We start from the raw sequence: 25,489 nt of genomic DNA on the forward strand, positions 1-25,489 counted from the left end.
TTGGCTGCAAGATCTGAAGTTTGTAGTACCAGAAAACCCCATAAACTGCTATGGATTGCGTCACGAAGTGATTTTTTTTTTCCTTATCAGAAAATACTGCATTTCATTTCCACCAGAAAATGCAGGACAACTTACATCAACTAAATAGGAATAATTTTAACGACATCTGTCAGAATGAAGGAAACACAAATGCAGACATGGTTCAGTTACCAGTCTGATGAAAAGAAATCTACAGCTATGTTGAGTAAGTTATTTAAAATTGTGCAGATTAGTTTAGCTGGAACAGAAAGCAGGCTTCCTCCAATCTTGAATTCTGGTTATTCTATCCAACTTCAGTGAGTTTTATCCAACTTCAGTAAAAAATTGAATTCAGTACAAAATAGATACCACAGATGCAGACATTTAGAGAGTTCCTCAGTTTTAAAGCCAACGACTCAGACGCTTACATCCCAAACTGGCAATAGATATGGAAGGCAGCTACTATTGGTATTTCTCACTAGCATAGATCCTTGCTGTTCATAAATCATAGAATCATAGAATATCAGGGTTGGAAGGGACCTCAGGAGGTCATCTAGTCCAACCCCCTGCTCAAAGCAGGACCAATCCCCAATTAAATCATCCCAGCCAGGGCTTTGTCAAGCCTGACCTTAAAAACTTCTAAGGAAGGAGATTCTACCACCTCCCTAGGTAACGCATTCCAGTGTTTCACCACCCTCCTAGTGAAAAACTTTTTCCTAATATCCAACCTAAACCTCCCCCACTGCAACTTGAGACCATTACTCCTTGTCCTGTCCTCTTCTACCACTGAGAATAGTCTAGAACCATCCTCTCTGGAACCACCTCTCAGGTAGTTGAAAGCAGCTATCAAATCCCCCCTCATTCTTCTCTTCTGCAGACTAAACAATCCCAGTTCCCTCAGCCTCTCCTCATAACTCATTTGTTCCAGTCCCCAAATAATTTTTATTGCCCTCCGCTGGACGCTTTCCAATTTTTCCACATCCTTCTTGTAGTGTGGGGCCCAAAACTGGACACAGTACTCCAGATGAGACCTCACCAATGTCAAATAGAGGGGGACGATCACGTCCCTCGATCTGCTCGCTATGCCCCTACTTATACATCCCAAAATGCCATTGGCCTTCTTGGCAACAAGGGCACACTGCTGACTCATATCCAGCTTCTCGTCCACTGTCACCCCTAGGTCCTTTTCCGCAGAACTGCTGCCTAGCCATTCGGTCCCTAGTCTGTAGCTGTGCATTGGGTTCTTCCGTCCTAAGTGCAGGACCTTGCACTTATCCTTATTGAATCTCATCAGATTTATTTTGGCCCAATCCTCCAATTTGTCTAGGTCCCTCTGTATCCTATCCCTCCCCTCCAGCGTATCTACCACTCCTCCCAGTTTAGTATCATCCGCAAATTTGCTGAGGGTGCAATCCACACCATCCTCCAGATCATTTATGAAGATATTGAACAAAACCGGCCCCAGGACTGACCCCTGGGGCACTCCACTTGACACCAGCTGCCAACTAGACATGGAGCAATTGATCACTACCCGTTGAGCCCGACAATCTAGCCAAACTTTCTACCCACCTTATAGTGCATTCATCCAGCCCATACTTCTTTAACTTGCTGACAAGAATACTGTGGGAGACCGTGTCAAAAGCTTTGCTAAAGTCAAGAAACAATACATCCACTGCTTTCCCTTCATCCACAGAACCAGTAATCTCATCATAGAAGGCAATTAGATTAGTCAGGCATGACCTTCCCTTAGTGAATCCATGCTGACTGTTCCTGATCACTTTCCTCTCATGTAAGTGCTTCAGCATTGATTCTTTGAGGACCTGCTCCATGATTTTTCCGGGGACTGAGGCGAGGCTGACTGGCCTGTAGTTCCCAGGATCCTCCTTCTTCCCTTTTTTTAAAGATTTAAATCATATAATGTAGCCAGGCATTGGAGTTCTTGACCTCTCAGGGAGTCTCCCTGATGTCTATTCTATAGAATTGGAAACTCTTAACTACAAGTCAAAACAAAAATTTCTGTACTGTCAATTGAGCCAGTATTTTAAATGATAAATTGATTATCAAAGTGTCAATTGGAAATCATTTTTAAAATATACCATATTCAGACCAGAAATTAGATTATCTCCAAAAGATGGGGAAGTGGTACTCTCACCATGCTCTCACTTATAACACTTTGGTTTCTTAATTGTTTTATAAGTTTATGGACTCAGCCCAACACGCCAGGTCTACATTATCACAGCCAAAATGGGAAAATACTCCAGCCATTGGATACAGTATGCATGTTTATCAGGTATAAAAACCATTCCAAGATAAGGAAAGACAGTTGTATGAGTTACCCTTCCCTTCAGAATTAAAGTAACTCAAACACTGATTTTAAAGAGAACAATATGACTTCTGCAGGCTGGCTGGCCTTGATGTGAATAATTTTTTAACTGAATCAGCTGAAAACAGTGAAGGACCAAATAGTCCCATGCATACTGAGAACATCATTACCAAAATGATGTGTTGGATGCCTGCATGCCAAACCCATTACAAAATAATTTCTTTTACATTATTTCTGGGTAAGGTTTTTGCATAGGAATCAGATTCTTGCAAAAAATTACCCTGAAATTCTCTGTGAAATTATTACAGCCAGTCAAAAACTCAAATCAATGAGCTGGACACTCTGGCGTATGCAAGCCATTTTGCATTGCTCCACTGGCACAAAGCACTTTTAAGCATGAATTCAGCTATTAAAAGGGTAGATGAGACGCACCATAGATGCTCCCGTGCTCCCTCCCGTGCCTGTGACCAGTACAGAGGGGCATATCCAGCCTAGTCCTGTTATGATCCCTGGCTGCCATAAAGGTTTCTCAGAACCATTGGAAGTCAGCGTAACTGGAGCAGCCTTTAGGTGACTGGACTAATGCCAGGATGACCCAAAGCTTGTGGATACAAAAGGCAGGCTTAAAGCCAATTTTGCATCACTTTCCTAAACTGTACCGAGCACTCCTTCAGCTGCAGCCGAGGATCTAAGTCAATATCATCATAGGTTGAAAAAACAAGTGGTTCTTAGACTATTATAAAAATAATTAAAAGAAAAGAATATTGTCCTGGAGGTGTTACTGGAAAGCAAGCAGCAGGACAGGCACTCTACACAGATACCCTGAGGTCCAAGAATCCTTGCAGAACTTTGGCCTCCATGGTTCTGAGCTCATAGATCCCTTTCATCCCACTACTAACCTTCCCTTCTCTCAAAGTGAATGATGTGGTGTAGCTATTGCATAGTCACTCACATTTAAGTAATGGATCTATCTTCTAATATGGTGACAGTTATTACAAAACTGTGGTTACACTGCAATTACAATATAATTACACTGTGGTTATTCTTGTTTATAACAAATTACCACTAATTCATATAACTGGAAGGTTAAGAAGGTGGCTGAATTACTTATATTATCCTTTTGGTTTTATAAGTAATTCATGTACTTTTGGAATCCACATACATGACGTAGATTTTATTTACACTGTGATTACTCTGTCACACAGTTAATTTTCCTAGTTATATGAATTACTAGCAATTATAGGTTTCATAAAGCATATCCATGGTGTAATTACAGGCACCAAATTAGAAAGTGTAACTGACAATTTTATGTAGTATTTTCAATGTTTGTTTTAAAATGTAAAAAAGCATGAAACTGACCAAATATACGGGCAGATCAAAATCATGATAAGATCTTTGTAACTGAGGAACTTGGTGTTTGTTTGTGACTGGGGAGCTCTACTAACTGAAAATAATGCAAGAAATTAAATGGAAAGAAAGGAGAGCAAGGGGTAAAGAGGGAAAAGGGATCAAAAGCAGGAGAGTACTGTCCATTTGACATAGCAAATATGTAACTATCATATTTCTTATCTTCTATCAGCTGATGGAGAGGTCTAACACTCCCAGCCCACAGTTTTAATAATGTTTGAGTCTAGGAATGGAGAGCCATGTTTAGCAACCATAAAAAAGAGGAGATTTTAATAGGAGAACCATGAGGTATGATGTTTTGCTTGTGCATTCAGAGTAACGTTTTCCAAGTGGAATATGACAATTTATTCACTGGAACGAAGTGACCAAGGAAAATCATAAAATGCTATCCCGCTGACCTTGATTTTTCTTTAAGCTCTCTGATACTGCACTGAAAACATATGTAGCAACAAACCCAAAATTACATCCACAGCTTTTTAAGTGTGGTGTTGTCAAGGTTCCTCCCCTACTCTGAACTCTAGGGTACAGATGTGGGGACCGGCATGAAAACCTCCTAAGCTTACTTTTACCAGCTTAGGTTAAAACTTCCCCAAGGTAGAAATTAATTTTACCCTTTGTCTTTGGAATATCCACTGCCACCACCAAACTCTAACTGGGTTTACTGGGAAACGTAGTTTGGACACGTCTTACCCCCCAAAATCCTCCCAACCCTTGCACCCCACTTCCTGGGAAAGGTTTGGTAAAAATCCTCACCAATTTGCATAGGTGACCACAGACCCAAACCTTGGATCTGAGAACAATGAAAAAGCATTCAGTTTTCTTACAAGAAGACTTTTAATAGAAACAGAAGTAGACAGAAGTAAAGGAATCACCCCTGTAAAATCAGGATGGTAGAAACCTTACAGGGTAATTAGATTCAAAACATAGAGAATCCCTCTAGGCAAAACCTTATGTTACAAAAAAGACACACAGACAGAAATAGTCATTCTATTCAGCACAATTCTTTTCTCAGCCATTTAAAGAAATCATAATCTAACACATACCTAGCTAGATTACTTACTAAAGTTCTAAGACTCTATTCCTGGTCAATCCCCAGCAAAAGCAGCATATAGACAGACACACAGACCCTTTGTTTCTCTCCCTCCTCCCAGCTTTTGAAAGTATCTTGTCTCCTCATTGGTCATTTTGGTCAGGTGCCAGCGAGGTTACCTTTAGCTTCTTAACCCTTTACAGGTGAGAGATTTTTCCTCTGGCCAGGAGGGATTTTAAAGGGGTTTACCCTTCCTTTATATTTATGACAGGTGTGATTTTGCATCGAGATACAATGTAAAGGTAAATGTGAAATAACGATTTAAATTTAAAATCTGCTGTGATGAAAGTGCAGATTTATTTTGCCCAACAAATGAAAGCAAGTTTTTATTACTTCCATAACAAGCACAAATAGTTGCAAACTTCTTCACTACAGTAAAAAGATAATGGTGTTAGTAAGTTGAGAGTGGTGATGGGGAACCATCTTGCTCACATTTTGGTTCTTTTACAAAAGAAAATATTTTTTTAAAATAAAACTCAGTTAAATATATTGGTTAGCCTGTTTTTCTGTGATATTTGGGTAACTTCAAAGAGGGTATTATCTGCTGACTTCTGAGAGGTTTAGCCTTATTGTTATCCACCTCATTAGTCATAATACTAGGGATGGGCAAACTGGCATATGACAAATAAAACTAGGCTTTCATTGAATCTGACCATCTTTAAGTTTCAGATCAGTTTGGTGTCATAGATTCACACAGTGTATGACTACTTTCCAAAGCCATTGCTTTTCAGGACACAGCGTGTAATCTGTACTTTAATTCATGCAGATCAGAGGACAGCAATTCCATTTTGTGGCAACTTTTGAAGTTTCACAATTTGTTTTCACTCCTCTGTGGAAAAAAACCCAAACCTTTCAAATGTTTTCTCAAAAACATGTGTGTCCATAGCTTAGTGGTTAGGGTGTTGCCCTGGGATATGGGAGATTCAAGTCCCTGGTCTCCCTGACTCAGAGCAGAGTTTTTTATCCCAGGTCATTCTATATCGTGCATAGCAGGATCTCCCATATCCCAGCCCAGTACCCTAGCCTCCCATCAATAGAGTCAGTCTCTCTCTCTCTCTCTGATGAAAATTCTGTGGAAAGTGGTTCATCTGTGCAAAACACTTCAGTAAAACCAAATATTTAGGCAAAAAAGTTCTAACCAGCTCTAATTGTAAGTTACATTCTTTCTTCCTAGATGTATGACCATAAATTTGGCTGCATTCAAATGTAGGTTTTTCAGATATGCACAGCTTACCAAGTACACAGGTATGTATTTGGTAAAGGTTACTAACACAGATATGTGTTTTGTATGCAAGACTCTAGTGAATATTTTTCTGAGCATAGTACACAGTGTGGCAAGGGATTGCTCTTATAACAGATAACAAAAGTCCTGTCCGCTATCTCTTAATTAAAAGTCTTATTTTTTCTAGTATGTGTACAGCCATAAGGTTTTTTGACAAAGAAATACTACATAGAAATCTGAAGATTCAAGAATTCATAGAAGAAAGAGTACAGAGTGTATTTTCATCGGTTGTAACTAGAGTCAGAGGGGAGGGATGGTTATTGACTGGGCACTAGGGGAACACAGAACATGGGTAGTTATGCTGGAAGCAAAATGGACAGAGCAGCACACAGCTTTTAATAAAGTTCCCCTTGTTCAACATAATGTGCAGTTAGCTTCACTCTTTGCTAATAAAACATGGTGGCAGAATCTGAGTTTTGAGTTCTTTTAAGTGCAGGAGCTGACAGCATGAGCAATGCAACTTGTTCTGTAGCCTCCCCAGTGGACTTTGCAGGCACAGTCTTAGCCCAGCAATGGACCTGGTAGAAGGAGGAGTTCGAGCTATACACAGACTTGGCCATACAGGAGAACAACAACAGCTGGAAAGTAAAACAGTATTTTTTACTTTACTGGAAACAAGGCACCACCTCACCACTGCCTCAATCCTCACAGCAGTCATAGGAGACCTATTGCCTCCCAAAGTGGAATAAAACTATGGAATGAAACATAGTTTTCATTACAGACCACTCCAAAGGGGAGGGGACAGACCCCTGAGACATACTGACTGCTACCTGTAATTCTGGGGACTTGACAGACTCCTTAATTTGGGACGAGGATACTCTGCAGCAGTTAGGATCACCACCTACAGGAGCAGCTGTTCCAGGAAGGTGATCTTGAATTAGACAGATGCTTAGACATGTGGCATGCAGCAGAAGCCTCAAGAGAAAGGATGAAAGTCACAAGAGGCACAACTCCCCCAGAATTATATCCAGTGAGACTACAGCAAAGGAGACAGGTGGTCAGGCTTCCATATCCATAGTAAGATGCATTTAATGTGGGAGCCAGCAAGAGCAGGAAAAGAAGAAGTGCCGCACACTTGGACAGCTTTACAAGGAATGTGGCAAGTTGAACCATTTCCCCTTTGTAAGCATGTTGAGTTTTCTGCTTCTTGCAATATCATCTTAAATATCTATTTTGGGGGTCTTTTTACAGTGACAGAATCTCTCTCAACATGTAATAATTAATTTCCTTTAAAACTCTGTGTCAAAAGTGTTTTGTGTGTTGGAACAAAACTGAATATTTTGACAGTCCCAGAAGATGGGTATGAAGATTGGTACATTCTGAATTCATTTTGCTGGTAATTACTGGAGTGTAAAAAAGTATCTGAATATTAGAGTATTAAAAAAATTGGTGGGGGAAGTATTTTTCCCATCTCTTTTTAGCTTTCCCCACTTTTTCCATTGCAGAGGTAGACGGAATACAAATGGAGAGAAAGTAGCAGTTTTCCCACTTTTTAAAAAAAATCAAAATTTTTCATTTTGAAATTTCATAGAAAATGAAAAAGCCAAAAATGTCATCATTGACAAAATACTGTTTCTCAATAAAATAACTTAAAATTGAATTTTTTTGACCAGCCCTAATGAGTATATTCCACTGAAATTTGGTTTAAATGATGAGGGGAGGGGAAAAAAAAACAACCAATGTGAGAATAACAGAAAGTTTAAAATAAGTAACCATCACAGTATTTTAACCTGAACCTCCTTCATGTCCCTGTGTGTTCATGACATCGATTACGGATTCCATTCTTGCACCACTTTACACATTACTTTTTAACTTAGCACACTCTGTTTATCTAATTTTAGCCATCTCCCTTATACTGCCCTGCTAATGTGATTCAGCCCTATCCTGGAGGAGACTTACTTCAGGAGTGAGAAGTTAGTTTAGCTTCCATGCCACCATTGCCCATTCTTTCAACTGCTGAGCTCACCAAGATGGATTCCAGTAAGTGACAACTTTTGTACTATTTATGATGTAGGCAGGTATCCAGCCACAAAGAATCAGATTGAGGTCACCAAACTCATTTTGCACAGGAAACTGAACAGCTACCACATAATAGCACCCTTTAAAAATGCCAAGCCTGGGCGAGATTTTAAACCCGAAGATGAAAGGCTACATATCACATTGCTAATGCCCTGAGCCATCCAATAACTCCAGTCCCTTCCTTTACTGAAATTATGAGAACATATGAATTATGCAGGGAAATGTGATACTGCTGATGAATCATTGTTCTTGATAGGGATTATTGTGCTCTGTATTAAACATTAAAGCCACTATTAGCAGAAGTACTTAAAATTACAGAAGAAAGTTATTGGCACTATGCCCTGAATTCTTGTCATTACGCTTTCAAGATTCTGTGTTGCTTCTGGCAAAATTAAACCTATGACAGGTTTTTGGGTTTTTTTAATGACTTTTTTTACTTATGAAGATACCAAAATCTTCCCATTAACACAGTTGGGCCAAAAAAAAAAAAGCTAATCTAAATGAAAATAACAATGTATGTTTTATATAAAGAATGTTTTAGATAATTCTTTGTTACCTGAATATGAATAGTTGACATATTTAATGATAAATTGATTTCTATTGTTGCTATTGCTTTGTGTGTCAAAACGTGATGCAAGTACCTTTAGATTTTGTCATTGAATTACACAATGTTTTCTGTTGTTGTCGTCACCATCATCTCTGTTGCATTTGGTAAATGTTTAATGGAATTCTGGTCCAGGTTGGATTTTTTTAAGCTTTTTGTATGAATAAAAATCTTATAAATGCTTGTCTATTTTTCCTTTATTACAGTTACATAATAGTAATTTAAAAGATGAATACAAACTTTAATTTAAAAAGAATGTGTAAACCTTAAATAGGCACAATTCTTTACATTGAATGTAGATCTCACATGTGAAACAAGCTAACAAATAAAAAGTTTATGGATTTTCTCATTCACAATATTGCACACAATGCGTTAACTTTTCATTGGCTCCCAATGGCTGTGCAAACAAAACAAAGGACAAATTCATATAGAGAGACAGGTGGACTCTGGAGCACCCTATCTGAATGCATTCAAGAAGAAAGCAGTGTAAAAGAAACTCTGAGACTAAGAGTGGGCATGGAGTTACCTGAGAGAAAGCATAACTTTTGCTTCAGTCTTTTGTAAAATGATTTCTGTGTGCACTGAAACACTGCATTTTTGATGTGAATAAAATCACAATTTTTAAATTAAATTAGGTACTTTTATCTTCCCTAGCCTCTTCATAACAGATGTTTAAATATGAGTGTTCTCTTTGTCATTATATATATGACATAATTAGTCTCAGTATCTGATCATGATGGCATGCATTTCTTCCAAAAAAATGACTGCAAGGCACTGAGAATTTTCATTCAGATAACCATAGATCTATAAGAAGACAACTTTGTGCCTGGTGGACCAGATGCTCATGTGAAATGGACTGGCATAGTTCCATTGACTTCAGTGAAGCTGTACCAATCTACACCAGCTCAGGATCTGGCCCCATGTCTTTCATTCAAGGGTGTAAAATTGTTTTTACAAACATTTAATGGTTATTATTTTCTGTAATTTCTCAAAGATCTTAAAACATTTTACCAAGTTAAATTAAACCTCAGAAAAACCTGTTGAGGTACTTGTGAGTATTGCTCCACTCATTTCACAGATAGGTGAGCGAAGGGAAAGAGGAGTGCAATAACTTTCCAAAGGCCACATAACGAGTCTGTGACAGAGTCAGGAATATAATCCAGAAGTCAATACCCAGTCCCCTGCTCTCAACACTAAACTCCACTCTCTCCTCCTGGTTTCTGAAAGAGTTACAAATAATAACTAATACCATTTATAAGGTCTCCATATCTATCAAGGATGAGAAATGAAAGACACAATTTTGACCTTATTAGAGCTTTTCGCTGTAGTGATGTCTATCCCTACTCTGAATACTCTGCATCGTGCACTGTTTGCTAGTGAATATGCAGCTTCAGTCACAGTGGCTGATGTATAGCAGATTTTTTCCTACCCTATTGATTAAATACAACATGATTAATAGAGAAGTGAAATAAGACAGGTAATTTCAAAGGGGCCTGCTTGCTGGTGGAAACACACAGACTGGCATGGAGGAATTTACATAAAATAAATCATTGCTCTCTTGAATGCACAAGTCAAGTCAGGACTGCTGTTATGCTCAAGGACAACTGATTTTGAGACTAATATGTACATATAAAACAAATTCTCAATGTGGAAATATCAGTCAGAAAGAGATCAAAGAGTAAGCAAAAGCTACTCTGAACTCATGTAATGGAGTCCTTATAACGCAATCACTGCACTGTAAACTGTCTTTTAAAGATACAGGTTAGAGATACAGTGTTTGTCAATAGTCTCTGGGTAGGTCTATATTGCAGTTATGGGATGTGATTGCAGCTCCAGTAGACATACCTGAGCTAGGTTGCTTGGGTGGGCCCCAGAGCAGTGAAACCACAGGAGCCTGTGCATTAGCATGAGCTGTAAAAGCTCGCCTGGGCAATTTACTCATGTGCCTAGCCTGGGCTGGAGCATGAGCTGCTGCAGCTTCACTGCTCTGGGACCCGAGCTAGCTTTAATCTATGTCTACTCAAGTGGCAATCACAGCCTGCAATAGACATACCTTCTGATTTGTAGCTAGGCTTAGATATTTGGTTGCTTCTTTCTTATACAGGTAAACATCAAGTGTAAGGAGGGTCAATAAATAAAAGATTTTGTGTACTGGTCTTCTCCCCTCTCAGTTCACATTTTTTTCTCCACACCCTTAATTTAGAATAACTGAAGCTTGCTACACAATTTTTGTGACAGTCTTTGTTGTTCCACACTATAGTATAAAGTTTGATTTAATACCACTCCATGGGAGATGGCTTTTGCATTATTTGGGGCATTTGTTTTTAAAAAATGAAAGATATGCTGGAAGGAGTGTGGCAATTTTTCAGAAATTAATGACTAACCCTATAAAGAGACCTACTTCACACCTAGACTCTGTCGGGTCTGAGTGCAGTAACGCATCCCAAACCAATAAACCTCAACTATTTCTCATATTTGTGACTTATTGACAACTGGACGTTTTTAAACATTTATTTAAAAATGCTTATGTCAAGATTTATGTTAGCCTGAGACCTTCAAGGACTGGTCTGAGGTATTTTGTTTGTTTGTTTTGTTAACAGACAAAACATGTGGATAGTATTTTAGAGAATGACCTTGCTTTCCTTAGCTACAATAGAATTTTTTAGCTTGTAATAGGGAGGAAGTATGGTAAATATTTCTAGGCATAATTTAGATTGAAAAGGGCAGCTGTTATATCTTACTTGCCAACTGTATTTATTGAGTAATAACTTTGTAGGAGATAATCTTTCACACAGTAGTTACATTTCTCACACTATGGTTTAAGAATCAATTGATAATTAATTATCGTGTAACTGAACCTGGGGAATTAAGCCATTTTGGTCCCGCAATGTTGCTTTCCAAAAAACAAGCAAAACCATACTATTTAGATGAAGGGCACCTTGTAGTGATTTGCCAAGGGCTACATAATATTGCATGCTGCTGCCCTGATAAAGGATTTGGTCAAACTGAAATTAGCCTTGGTCAGTTAAAAAGCAGAGATTGTTGAGGCTGAAGACCCTGGTGATGGGAGCTGAAGTCACTCCCTAGCGCCTTCGCACCAAACAGAAACTGAAGAGATTTTTAGATCCAGACAGAAAGTATGGCTCGGGGGTGTGCCCGGATGGAACGCCTACTCAAGTGTTATGAAAATTTGTGTTAAGGGGATGAGTTTTCTCTTGCTTCACCCCCCACACCCCAAAATAAAGAAAAAAAGAAAAAAAAAGAAAGGTTCAAGATCTTAAAATTTTACTAAAATGAAAATCAATATTTCAAGGGGAGTAAAATCACATTGAACAAACTGGCCAAAATTTTCATGTGTATTTTCCTGAAAAGCTTTTTCTCCAACTTTATCCAGTTCTCTCAATGAGACCTAGGCAAAATGGTACCATTTATTAGGCACTGGTATTCTACTTAGAAAGAAAAAATACATCCAATAACACTGCAATTCTTTTTTAAAAAGTGTCAGTTTAACTTTTTTCACCACAGGCCTAGTAAATACTTTCCTAGATTAACAATAGTTTTCTAATTTTTAAAGGTAGATTTGCAGTCAGTTATCCACTATACCTGAATTAATTCAAACAATTCCTAGTAAATTTGTATGACAACTATGATTATTAACTCTTTATGACTATATTGTGAAACACTTACAGTTGGACTACTTGTGAATGAGAGTAATCTAATCCTTAATTATCACATTTAAGAGCTTGACTTGACCGCATGCTGCCCCAAAAGTTTATTTTTTAAATTTATTTTAAAAATTATTCATTTATAATTAAAGCTGGTCAAAAACAATGTATTAAAAATTTTGTGGAAAATGCAGTATTTTTTGTTTTGTTTTTTGTTTCTTGTTTCATTCAAAATTTTCACTGATTTTTTATGTTTATAAAAAGGCTAAATATTTTTGATTATCAAAAACAAAAAAATAAAAACACTGCTGGAAAATGTAAATTTTCTTGTGAAATCCATTTTTAAATTACGGAAAGGTTTCATAACTATTTTTACTAGATCTATTTATTATTTCTGTTATAATAGTATTATATTAGTTGTCGAAGAACTTACTCCTTCCTCAGGAAGTAATCCCATTATGCACACATTGGTGCAGCTAAGCCTGTAACCAAGTCCTTTTTGTGCTGCAGGGCTGTTTTTGTTCTATATAGAAGTCATATTTTGGATACAGTGCATCACAAACTTAAAGCACAAATAAAACCGGAATGCCAAAATACATGGTTAACCGAACCTTGGTTAGGCAAACTCAAAGATTATTAAACTTTAGCAAGTTGAATTCTACATAGGTATGTGTTTATGTGTAAGAAGTTGCCTGGCTGGTTTAAATCTTCAAAGGATATTTACAACTTAATCAGGTCTGTCTTTGTCACTTAAATACATATATATTTCAGTTCTAAGTCCCATGCATATTTTCAAAAATGTATTAAGAGGGCAACAACATTCTGATGATTCACTTCCTGACATAAAATTGCTTCGCAGGAACAGCAATACAATAGGTTAGGGTTTTTTTGTTACCTTCTCCAAACTGCTTTTTATTAAACTAGTCTGATACATACCCTGTCAGTTTTCCCTTCAGTTTGAACACTGGTACGACTGTGTGCATCGTAGTCTTCTTCAAGGTCCGATATATCTTCCAATTCCTCTGGCGTCTAAGAGAAAAGTATGACAAAAATGATGTTATTCCATTTTATAGTTAGCAACTGTAATATTAGAAAACATCAAAAATATAAGAAAAGGAGTACTTGTGGTACCTTAGAGACTAACCAATTTATTTGAGCATGAGCTGTAGCTCACGAAAGCTCATGCTCAAATAAATTGGTTAGTCTCTAAGGTGCCACAAGTACACTTTTCTTTTTGCGAATACAGACTAACACGGCTGTTACTCTGAAACCTATCAAAAATATATTAAACCTGTCCTAAGTGTCCACTTAAAAGACCAACAGAGCTGTGCTATTAGTAAATGTTAAAAAAAAATAGTCTGAAAAAAATTGGATTATATCATAATAGCCATTTTATGGTCGTGGGTTCTATTTTGGAGAAGACATTTAGTAAACTGTCTGTGTTTACATGTATTCTAGTCTGGCATTATTGCTACTAGAAAGAATATATTACAGGGAACCCCTATATGATCAGAGATGGATGAGATTTAGCCAGCATTTTCATTAATAAAAAGTAAAAATTTTAATTTCTCTTCACTTCAAAGAAATAACTATGCCATCCACCCATTGCTACACAAGGAGGAGAGGAATTGCCATACTGGATCAGACCAGTGGCCCATCTAGCCCAGTAACCTGTCAGTAACAGTGTCCACATGAGGTACTTAAGAGGAAGGTAGACTATTGTGAAATAACTTGCCCAAAGAGGAAGTTTCTTCCTAACCCCCCCATCAATTAGTGCTTGGCTTATGCCCAGAAACATCAGGGTTTGTATCATTTATTTTTCTTTTAAAAAAAGTTATTATCCTATCTAATGTAACTCTGAATGTTCTCATTATCTAACTAAATGTCCAACCCCTTTTTGAATCCTATTGAACTTTTGGCCTCAGAGATACCAAGTGCCATGGGTTAATTATGCACTGTGACAAAGAGCATTTCTTTTTATCAGTTTTGAATTTGTTGTCTTTTGGTTTTATTGAATGTCTCCTAGTTACTGCATTATGAGAAAGGGCAAATAGGAGACCTCAATTTGCCATTTCTAGAGGATTCATTTTGTATATCGCTACAGATTCCCTCTTACTCTTCTCACCTGTAGTCTAAATAGGACCAATATTTTAAATTTCTTTTCACTGGGAAGCCTTTTCATGTATCTAAAAATTTTTGTTGCCTATATTTGAACTCCTGTATTTCTACCATATCCTTTTGTAGATGGAGTGGCCAGAACTGAACAGAATATTGCATGTAAGAGTGTAGCTTTGAGTGCGTATATGTGTATATATATATATAAAAATAACATTACCTTTTAATAATTTTTTAAACTATTGGTGGACCCTGAGAAGCAGTTTTTATAGCAGAGATATCCACAATGCACACCCAAGTCTTTTTCCTGAGTGAAAAAGAGTTCATTCTAGCTATGTTACACTCTTAATGGTCACGCTTGCACTAATATCTGAGTACCTCGCAAGCTTTAATTTATTTATCCTCTTAACACACCTGTGAGGTAGGGAAGTATGATTATTCCTATTTTACAGATGGGGAACTGGGGGCACAGACAGGCTAAGTGTCACAGAGGAAGTCTGTAACAGATCTGGAAACTGAACTCAAGTCTCCTGAGTGGCAGGCTAGCACCTCAACCACTGGACCAATCTTCCTCTCATTGTAGAGCCCACCAATGTATATAGGTAATTCAGATTCATCCCTCAGCCAGCAACCACTCAATGGGACAGTAACGCACAGCCCCTCTGTAATGCCAAGAAACAGGTTCCACAGGAGTTATGTGCAGTGAAGAGTAAGTTTAGACTGGGCTATTGGGTAACAAAGCATTTGCTTGCAGAATTATGTGGCTGCACAATTGCTTCTTCCCTGCCCCCTCAGTCGTACACTATGCAAGCACACTCTCCCCTGCCCTGGCTCCTTAAAATGTCACCTCAAGGACTTCCCAAATTGTCTGTAAAACATCAAGCTCTTTTGTACAAAGCAGGGAACTAGAAATCCTCCTCTTGTTCCGTGTGACTCTGCTTCTGTGCTAGTGTTGGAAGTAGGGGTGCTGGGAATGCTGCTGCCGCACCCCAGGCTTGAAGTGGTTTCCATCTTTTACAGGGTTTACAGTTTGGTTCAATGGCTCTCAGCACCCCCATTATACAAATTGTTCCAGCACCACCGGCAGTTTACAGCTGTTGTATGTGCTGGGAAAGAATGTGATTTCCCTTCCCTCTCTCCTTTCTCAAAATGCCCCCCAAATTCTCTCCCTGTGTTCTCAATATCCTCACCCCTGAAAATACAGGGGATGCTCAGAACTAGAGTTCTGATTTCGGCCCATCTTTAGTGCAAAAACAGATTGCTCCTGCTCAGAGCTGTCATTTTGTAGAGTGATGTAAAAATCCCAAATTTGGAACTGATTTGGACACATCAGTTTCTGAGCAACAGTAATTACAATGCTCACCTCCACATGGTAGTAGCCATTTTATATATGTCCCAGATCCCTTAAACTCCCACTGTGGCTCTCTCTCTCTCCCTCCACTCAGTCTCCTGCTCTGAAGACCCCTACTTTTCTCCCTTTGTCCTTTTACTCAATCCTTTGTTTACTACCCAGGTAACTCAGGCCATGTGCATAAATCCTGAATTATACCCCAAATAATCCAGCAAATAAAACAATATGGATGTGGCTGCAGAAAAACTCTAAAAAACAAAAAAACAAATGATAAGTTTTGCTGTTTTATGGTACCAGTCCAAAGAAACCATGTAAGCAAATAAAAACATGAAATTCATGTGATTGTGAAGTGTACAGGATTAGACATTGGCTGTGAAAATGAGCTGGAGAGCACTGTAATTATAGAAAAGAGATTTCTGTTGGTGCACTCCAATTTACATTAATAAAAACAGAGACTCTGGGACAATGCACATTATGTGCATATATCTGGGACATCCACATCTATGGACGATATATCCATTATGAAGAGATTAATACAACTGTAAGAGTACTTGCCTGAACTAACTCTATAGTTTCAGTCAGAAAGAAATATTGGTATTTTTTGTATGTATAGATCAAGCACTACCCTAAAATTTAATCTTTGTCAGATGCCCAAAATGAACTACACAAAGGAATGAATTTCATCCAATATACAAAACAATGTTTCTAGGAGATAAGTTACCTGGATCTAGTATAGAGTTTGATACCAGTAAATTGCAAGCTTTGGAAAACGTGTCCAGATATAATAATTAAACAATATTTACAGCCTCTACTATGTATGATCAACTGTTCAGGCAAATATGATTGTAAAGCCTACAACATTTAAGACTCTTCATTTGTAAAATAAATAAATAAAATATGAATGGTTACAGTGAGCCAGAACGCTCGGAGGATTGGTAATATGTTGTGAAGTCTTTTAGCTTTAGGCCACAGGTTAGACTTCTGTATAAGTTAATAATAACTAAAAGTTGTTACCATCTAAAAGCTGTTTGACAGCCCACAGTGTGAACTAAGTCAGATTCTTAGTGGACATATCTCCGTTCAAGAAAAACCGCCAGCACTAGAATTAGAACTAATTGAGACCCTAGTAGGCAGTCTAGGTAAAGAGGCCAAGAATTGAAGAGCATAAAAAACAAACTACCATTTAGCTCCCCAAAATTACATTGGCTGGCATAAAGACAGGCAGAAGTCAATCCTAGAGCTGTACGAATAACTGATTTTTTGGTTTGCTGGAAGTTCTGAAAAATTGAAAATAGTTCATTTTCAGTTGATTTGAAACTATATTTTTAATTTGTCTTTGGTGAGTCAAAATGTAAAAAAATAACGTTTTTCATTGAATGAAATGTTTCGTTTTCATTTCAAGCTTTTACAAACTTTTTAAATAAAACTGAAGGAAATTTCAAAATGACAAGTTTCAAATGGAAAAATTAAAATGTTTCCATTTCAAAAATGTACAAACAATGGCTTTTTTATTTTTAATGGTTTTTTTTCCAACCATAACAATGACAAAAAGTGGACATGAATTCAGAAAATGTTATGGTGGATCCAAATCTGCATTTTCTGCCAAAAAAACACATTTGGCCAAAAAATTTTATCTAGATCAAGTCAGTCCTCATCTAGTTTTAAGGTTCATAACAACCAAACAGGGCTAGAAATAATTCTCCCATTCCAAAATTATGAGACTTGTGTTTCTTCTAGTAAAACACAAGATATTGGACCTTACATTTACTACATTAAGTATAGAAAGCTATTGTAAATAATTTTGAGATTTTTCTAAACATTAGTTAATTTTTTTTCTCCACCTCTGACGACTGTACAATTGGACTCATGGTAGAAAGGCAGCATGGCTTTATAAGTGAAAGAAATAAAAATGTACCTATAAAAATGTTTGAAAGTCAAACATTTCCCAAATAGTTTTTCTGTAAAATATATGGAAATAGCAGAATACTTGGTTGTGTGGTATAACGGTTTTACTGGCATGAACTTGAAATGGTCTCATTACTCACAAGCGAGCTATTTAGATCATCCCAAATGACTTTTAGTAAAGCCTTTAAAACACACCAAACCATCATGTATTCTCTACATGCCACACATTTTACAGAAAGACTATTTCAGAAATATTTGAGAGAGTTTTTCAAAATTTTATGGGTGCTATTTTTCATTTTTCTCTATAGCCAAACTTACTTAGTATCATAAGCCTAAGTGTAGAGGCCTTGGAGGGTGAAGGGTAGAGGAAATGACATTTATTTAAGAAATCTCTAAATAAAATATACCCTGAAAAAGGTTTTCTATATATTATAATATCACACTTCAGATCCATTCAGCACCTTGGGACACATGAGGACGTAGAAGCAAAAGACTGTAATCACTGAAAGGAGAAGGGAAGATTCCTAGCTTTCACAGATTTATAGATACTAAGGTCAGAAGGGACCATTATGATCATCTAGTCCGACTTCCTGCACAACGCAGTCCACAGAATCTCACCCACCCACTCCTGTGAAAAACCTCTCATCTATGTCTGAGCTATTGAAGTCTTCAAATTGTGGTTTAAAGACTTCAAGGAGCAGAGAATCCTCCAGCAAGTGACCCATGCCCCATGCTACAGAGGAAGGCAAAAAACCTCCAGGGCCTCTTCCAATCTGCCCTGGAGGAAAATTCCTTCCCAACACCAAATATGGCAATCAGCTAAATCCTGAGCATATGGGCAAGATTCACCAGCCAGATACCCAGGAAAAGAATTTTCTGTAGTAACTCAGATCCCACCCCATCTAACATCCCATCACAGGCCATTGGGCCTATTTACCATGAATAGTTAAAGATCAATTAATTACCAAAATCACGTTATCCCATCATACCATCTCCTCCATAAACTTATTGAGTTTAATCTTAAAGCCAGATAGGTATTTTGCTCCCACTTCTTCCCTTGGAAGGCTTTCCAAAACTTCACTCCTCTGATGGTTAGAAACCTTCATCTAATTTCAAGTCTAAACGTCCCAATGACCAGTTTATATCCATTTGTTCTTGTGTCCACATTGGTATTGAGCTTAAATAATTCCTCTCCCTCTCCGGTATTTATCCCTCGGATATATTTATAGAGAGCAATCACATCTCCCCTCAACCTTCTTTTAGTTCGGCTAAACAAGCCAAGCTCCTTGAGTCTCCTTTCATAAGACAGGTTTTCCATTCCTCGGATCATCCTAGTAGCCCTTCTCTGTACCTGTTCCAGTTTGAATTCATCCTTCTGAAACATGGGAGACCAGGACTGCACACAGTATTCCAGGTGAGGTCTCACCAGTGCCTTGTATAACGGTACTAAAACTTCCTTATCTCTACTGGAAATACCTCGCCTGATACTTTCCAAGACCGCATTAGCTTTTTTCACAGCCATATCACATTGGCAGCTCATAGTCATCCTATGATCAACCAATACTCCAAGGTCCTTCTCCTCCTCCGTTACTTCTAATTGATGCGTCCCCAGCTTATAACTAAAATTCTTGTTATTAATCCCTAAATGCATAACCTTACACTTCTCACTATTAAATTTCATCCTATTACTATTACTCCAGTTTACAAGGTCATCCAAATCTTCCTGTATGATTTCCTGGTCCTTCTCTAAATTGGTAATACCTCCCAGCTTTGTATCATCCGCAAACTTTATTAGCACACTCCCACTTTTTGTGCCGAGGTCAGTAATAAAAAGATTAAATAAGATTGGTCCCAGAACTGATCCCTGAGGAACTCCACTGGTAACCTCCCTCCAGCCTGACAGTTCACCTTTCAGTAGGACCCGCTGTAGTCTCCCTGTTAACCAATTCCTTATCCACCTTTCAATTTTCATATTGATCCCCATCTTCTCCAATTTAACTAATAATTCCCCATGTGCCACGGTATCAAATGCCTTACTGAAATCTCGGTAAATTAGATCCACTGCATTTCCTCTGTCTAAAAGATCTGTTACTTTCTCAAAGAAGGAGATCAGGTTGGTTTGGCAAGATCTATCTTTTGTAAAACCATGTTGTATTTTGTCCCAATTACCATTGACCTCAATGTCCTTAACTACTTTCTCCTACAAAAATTTTTCCAAGACCGATAGTTATCCGGATCACTTTTTTTTCCTTTCTTAAAAATAGGAATTATGTTAGCAATTCTCCAACCATACGGTACAACCGCTGAGTTTACAGATTCATTAAAAATTCTTGCTAATGGGCTTGCAATTTCATGTGCCAATTCCTTTAATATTCTTGGATGAAGATTATCTGGGCCCCCCGATTTAGTCCCATTAAGCTGTTTGAGTTTCGCTTCTACCTCAGATATGGTAATATCTACCTCCATATCCTCATTCCCATTTGTCATGCTACCATTATCCCTAAGATCCTCTTTAGCCTTATTAAGACTGAGGCAAAGTATTTGTTTAGATATTGGGCCATGCCTAGATTACCCTTGACCTCCACTCCATCCTCAGTGTTTAGCAGTCCCACTTCTTTCTTTGTTTGGCTGTAGAACCTTTACAATTGGTTTTAATTCCCTTTGCAAGGTCCAACTCTACTTGACTTTTAGCCTGTCTCACTTTATCCCTACATGTTCTGACCTCAACAAGGTAGCTTTCCTTGCTGATCCCTCCCATCTTCCATGCTTTCTGCTTTTTCTTAATCACCTCTCTGAGATGCTTGCTCATCCAGCTTGGTCTACAACTCCTGCCTATGATTTTTTTCCCCTTTCTTGGGATGCAGGCTTCTGATAGCTTCTGCAGCTTTGATTTAAAGTAATCCCAGGCCTCCTCTGCCTTTAGATCCATAAATTCTTCAGTCCAATCCACTTCCCTAACTAATTTCCTTAATTTTTGAAAGTCAGTCCTTTTGAAATCAAAAACCCTAGTTGCAGATTTATTTTTGTTAATCCTTCCATTCAGTTTGGTCACTGATAGAATGATAGAAGCTTTGTAACTGGATCCAGCCTCAGGTTCTCTTGTGTGTCTGAGGAACACTGGATGACCCCACTAGCACTGGATTTTGTCCAGGAACCATATTTGTCCTGGCATAAATATCAGCCTTCAGGCTGATCTAATTTATTCTGTCAACAGACCCCAGCAGCCCTTCCAACAGCTGGGATCAGCTGGGCATAAAGATTCACTGGTCCGAGCTCCCTTTTTCATAGCCAAAGGACACTCTGTAACAGCTCTGTGCCACTCAAAGATTATTCCTCTGCACAAGCCAGTTCCTCCAGTGTCCAGACTACATTGTCTGTCTATTTTGTTAGACTGAAAGGAACACAGAGGAGGGACCGGGTCTTCCTCTATGTTTTGGGCACATCAAAAAACAGGGATGGTGTTTAATAAACAACACACAATATTAACGTCCTAATTTCCAACAGTTGAAGTTATGTTTAGGCCATTTAGATGGTGTTAATTTCTCATAGGGAGGGAAATGGGAGATGTCTTCACAGCATTCTTTCCTAAGCCAAAAAATGTCAAGGAGATATATCAGTTTTGCCAAAGTTTTTGTGCGGGCTGGGGAAGAGAGAGAGAGAAAGACTCTTTTACACACAATAGCTTGTGGTTAGGGCACTAGTCTGGGGGAGACTTGGGTACAAGTCCCTTCTCCGCTGAGTCAGAGTGATCTGGAATGAACTGTTTATCAGGCAGATGGGCAGGGACTTGAACCTATGTGTTTGTTCACCTCCCAGACCAATTCCCTAACCATCAAGCCACACCCACATGCCTTTCCAAATTTGAAAAAACCTCAAGTTTCAATCCAAAAATGGACATTTTGACACTATTCCATTTTTGCAAAAAGTTTAAAAGGTTTTAGTTTTGTTCCAGTGCAGAAACAAATGTTCAAAATCTTGAAAGTTGCCACGAAATGGAATTGTCGTTCTCCCATCAGCTCTACTCAACACCATTAGTCAGCAGCAACTTCTCTTTTTTCCCCAAGCCCATAAGGGGTCAAACAATGTAGTTAACAGCAGAAAAATTGCCCTTCGGTATTCAGTTCTGATTTATGTCACAAACTCTTGTTATGTCAAGACACAAAGTCCATCCCCAGCCAGGTGTCTAGATTTCCAACTGGAGTTTCCCTGTCTTGGGTTTATGTCCGGATAAAAGACAGTGCTCACAGCCACGTACCACGTGTCAAAAGAACTACTGCCTTTATTACAAGCAGTTGTATGACAATGAACATATGCAAGTATTCTGCCCAAGTATTTTTAGTAGTTTATTTTTTAGTATTTTAGTAATAGGTTTTAAGAGCAGCTTTAATCATGCACTCCGAGTCACCTGTGCCACATGAGACATTCTTGAGTAAGGAAATTCATAAGCATCACTATTTCCAATTTAAGAATTCCTACTTTTTTCTGTGAACAAAATGTTTGGAACAGTTTATAGGAAATGTATTTTCTGAGTTTACACCAATATTTTTCAATATAGAAAGAATAAGTTGCTATTACATTGAGCTAGTCAAACAGTGTTTCAGAAAATAATAAATTTTTCAACCAATTGTAATACCATTGTCATAAACATACAGCTAAGGGTATCATAAAATCCCTCCTTACCCGTAAAGGGTTAAGAAGCTCAGGTAACTTGGTTGGCACCTGACCAAAAGGACCAATAAGGGAAGAAGATACTTTCAAATCTGTGGGGGAAGGTTTTTGCTTTGTTCTCTTTGTTGGTTCTCTCCGGGTCAGCGAGGAATCAGGACAGGGAAAATACATCTCCCAGAGCCCTACTTGAACTTAGCATCTAGATTACAAAAATTGTAAGTAAAGCAAGGAAATGTGTTAGTTTATCTTTTGTTTTAGCTTGTGAATTTTTCCTGTGCTAGAGGGAGGTTTATCCCTGGTTTTTGTAACTTTTAAGTTTTGCCTAGAGGGAAATCCTCTGTGTTTTGAATCTGATTGTCCTGTAAAATTACCTTCCATCCTGATTTTACAGAGGTGCTTCTTTTACTTTTTGCCTTTATAATAAAGTTCTGTTTTTTAAGAATCTGATTGGGTTTTTAGTGTCCTACAAACCCAAGGGTCTGGTTTGTGCCCACCTTGTTTATTTTTCAAGCCTCCCCAGGAAAGGGGGTGTAGGCTTTGGGGGATATTTTGTTGGAACAGGAACTCCAAGTGGTCCTTTCCCTGATTCTTTGTCTAAATCACTTGTTGGTGGCAGCATACCTCAGTCCAAGGACAAATAGAGATTTGTGCCTTGGGGAAGTTTTTAGCCTAAGCTGGTAGAAATAAGTTTAGGGAGTCTTTCATGCGGGTCCCCACATCTGTACCCTAGAGTTCAGAGTTGGGAGAGAACACTGACAACCATCTTTAACTTTTTGGAGTTTAGAAATTGAAGGTTTAGGTAAACTATAAAAAAAACCATTTACAGTTGTACAGCTCTCCTATAATATTTTACCCTCAGCAATCAGATTGAGAAACTGCTGAATTTTGACAGTTTATCTGTTAAAATTTTCCATCTATTCCATCAAAGATGCATCCAAAATATGTCCCTGTCTATTTAGGAGTATTATGACAGTATTACTGCTGAAGTGCTGTACAAGTAATAAGAATGCATTTTCCCTTCCAGACTTGAGTAGAATGAGATTACCATTGCATTCTCACTGTTTTTCCTCATGAGACATTTCACCCAGGCTGAAGGCTATAAATTATTATTATATTCATAGCCAAGTCCAGTACTGATGCATTTTACAACTTGCTGACATTATGCTCGCTCTAAGGTGCAACAGTAAGTCAGTCATACCTCACCCAGATGAATTGCGACCCTGAGCTAAGCTTTGGATTCGATTCTATGAAATGAAAGGCCCCTTCTGATGACATATCCCCTATATTTGATTTACTAGTAGCATCTTAGGTAAAATAATGAATACAAATATGTTTGACTTTAGAATTCAGATATTTGCATACCTTTAGTATTTCCAGGTTATCTTTCTAAAAAACTGATAAATCTGCAACTTTGTTTATTTGGTTTTTAATCCAAGAATACAGAACGAAGAGTTTGGCTGCTTTTTAGCAGTGTTATTCAGGAATTCATTTTAATACACACAAAAAATCCAAACAATTGTCCATTCAGCTTTTTCCAAAAGCATCTATTAAGCCATCAGAACTGTAATAAGGGGCCACAACTAAAAAAAACCCACCAAAAATAAAAGACCAAAAAACCCCAAGGAAATTTAGAGTGAAGGTTAAATTTCAAGGTAGGCATTGTCTTAAATTTGCCATAATGTATAAACAAATAGACACTGTCAAGGTTCCTCCCCCACTCTGAACTCTAGGGTACACATGTGGGGACCTGCATGAAAAACCTCCTAAGCTTATCTTTACCAGCTTAGGTCAAAACTTCCCCAAGGTACGAAATATTCCACCCATTGTCCTTGGATTGGCCGCTACCACCACCAAACTAATACTGGTTACTGGGGAAGAGCTGTTTGGATGCGTCTTTCCCCCCAAAATACTTCCCAAAACCTTGCACCCCACTTCCTGGACAAGGTTTGGTAAAAAGCCTCACCAATTTGCCTAGGTGACTACAGACCCAGACCCTTGGATCTTAAGAACAATGAACAATCCTCCCAACACTTGCACCCCCCCTTTCCTGGGAAATGTTGGATAAAAAGCCTCACCAATTTGCATAGGTGACCACAGACCCAAACCCTTGGATCTGAGACCAATGAACAAGCATTCAGTTTTCTTACAAGAAGACTTTTAATAAAAAATAGAAGTAAATAGAAATAAAGAAATCCCCCCTGTAAAATCAGGATGGTAGATATCTTACAGGGTAATTAGATTCAAAAACATAGAGAACCCCTCTAGGCAAAACCTTAAGTTACAAAAAAGATACACAGACAGAAATAGTTATTCTATTCAGCACAATTCTTTTCTCAGCCATTTAAAGAAATCATAATCTAACACATACCTAGCTAGATTACTTACTAAAAGTTCTAAGACTCCATTCCTGGTCTATCCCCAGCAGAAACCAGCATATAGACAGACACACAGACCCTTTGTTTCTCTCCCTCCTCCCAGCTTTTGAAAGTATCTTGTCTCCTCATTGGTCATTTTGGTCAGGTGCCAGCAAGGTTACCTTTAGCTTCTTAACCCTTTACAGGTGAGAGGAGCTTTCCCCGGCCAGGAGGGATTTCAAAGGGGTTTACCCTTCCCTTTATATTTATGACAGACACAATGGTGTAACTGAAGGAAGATATATCAGCCTAATATGTAGCTTTGAATTTAGCTATGACCCTCAACTCTAAGCCTTTTTTAAAATTTGTATGTGTGGTTTAATTTTTTCTGGTTTCTTGGTTTCTGCAACTGGAGTCAGAGGACTCGTGTTTCCCAGAAGGATTATTATTGAGGGGATACTAGGAAAACAGGGAATGCAGGGAGTTAGGCTGGAACCAACACAGTCACATGGACTATTACTTGTGAATAAACTTAAAGCTTAGCACAGCAAAAAAAATTACAAACTTGGTATGCTGTATTAAAAAAAAATGCTCTGTCAATCTGTTTCTTCACTTGTTCAACTTAACCTGTGCTCAGGCTCTCTTTGCTAATCAAACACTCCTTTACAAGTAATTGTTTTTCAAAATA

General features: G+C 38.1%; 1 protein-coding gene across 1 annotated transcript in view; it reads right to left on the reverse strand.

Moving 5' to 3' along the window:
• The window catches only part of CTNNA3 (catenin alpha 3), a 928,894-nt gene that overhangs the window by 79,335 nt on the left and 824,070 nt on the right, over positions 1-25,489 (reverse strand). The window contains exon 13 of the mRNA XM_073353443.1: positions 13,345-13,437. Coding sequence (XP_073209544.1) covers positions 13,345-13,437 — 93 coding nt within the window. The remainder of the gene's footprint in view (positions 1-13,344; positions 13,438-25,489) is intronic.

This window comes from Lepidochelys kempii, chromosome 7, assembly GCF_965140265.1.
Source record: "Lepidochelys kempii isolate rLepKem1 chromosome 7, rLepKem1.hap2, whole genome shotgun sequence".
NCBI classification, from domain to species: domain Eukaryota; kingdom Metazoa; phylum Chordata; order Testudines; family Cheloniidae; genus Lepidochelys; species Lepidochelys kempii.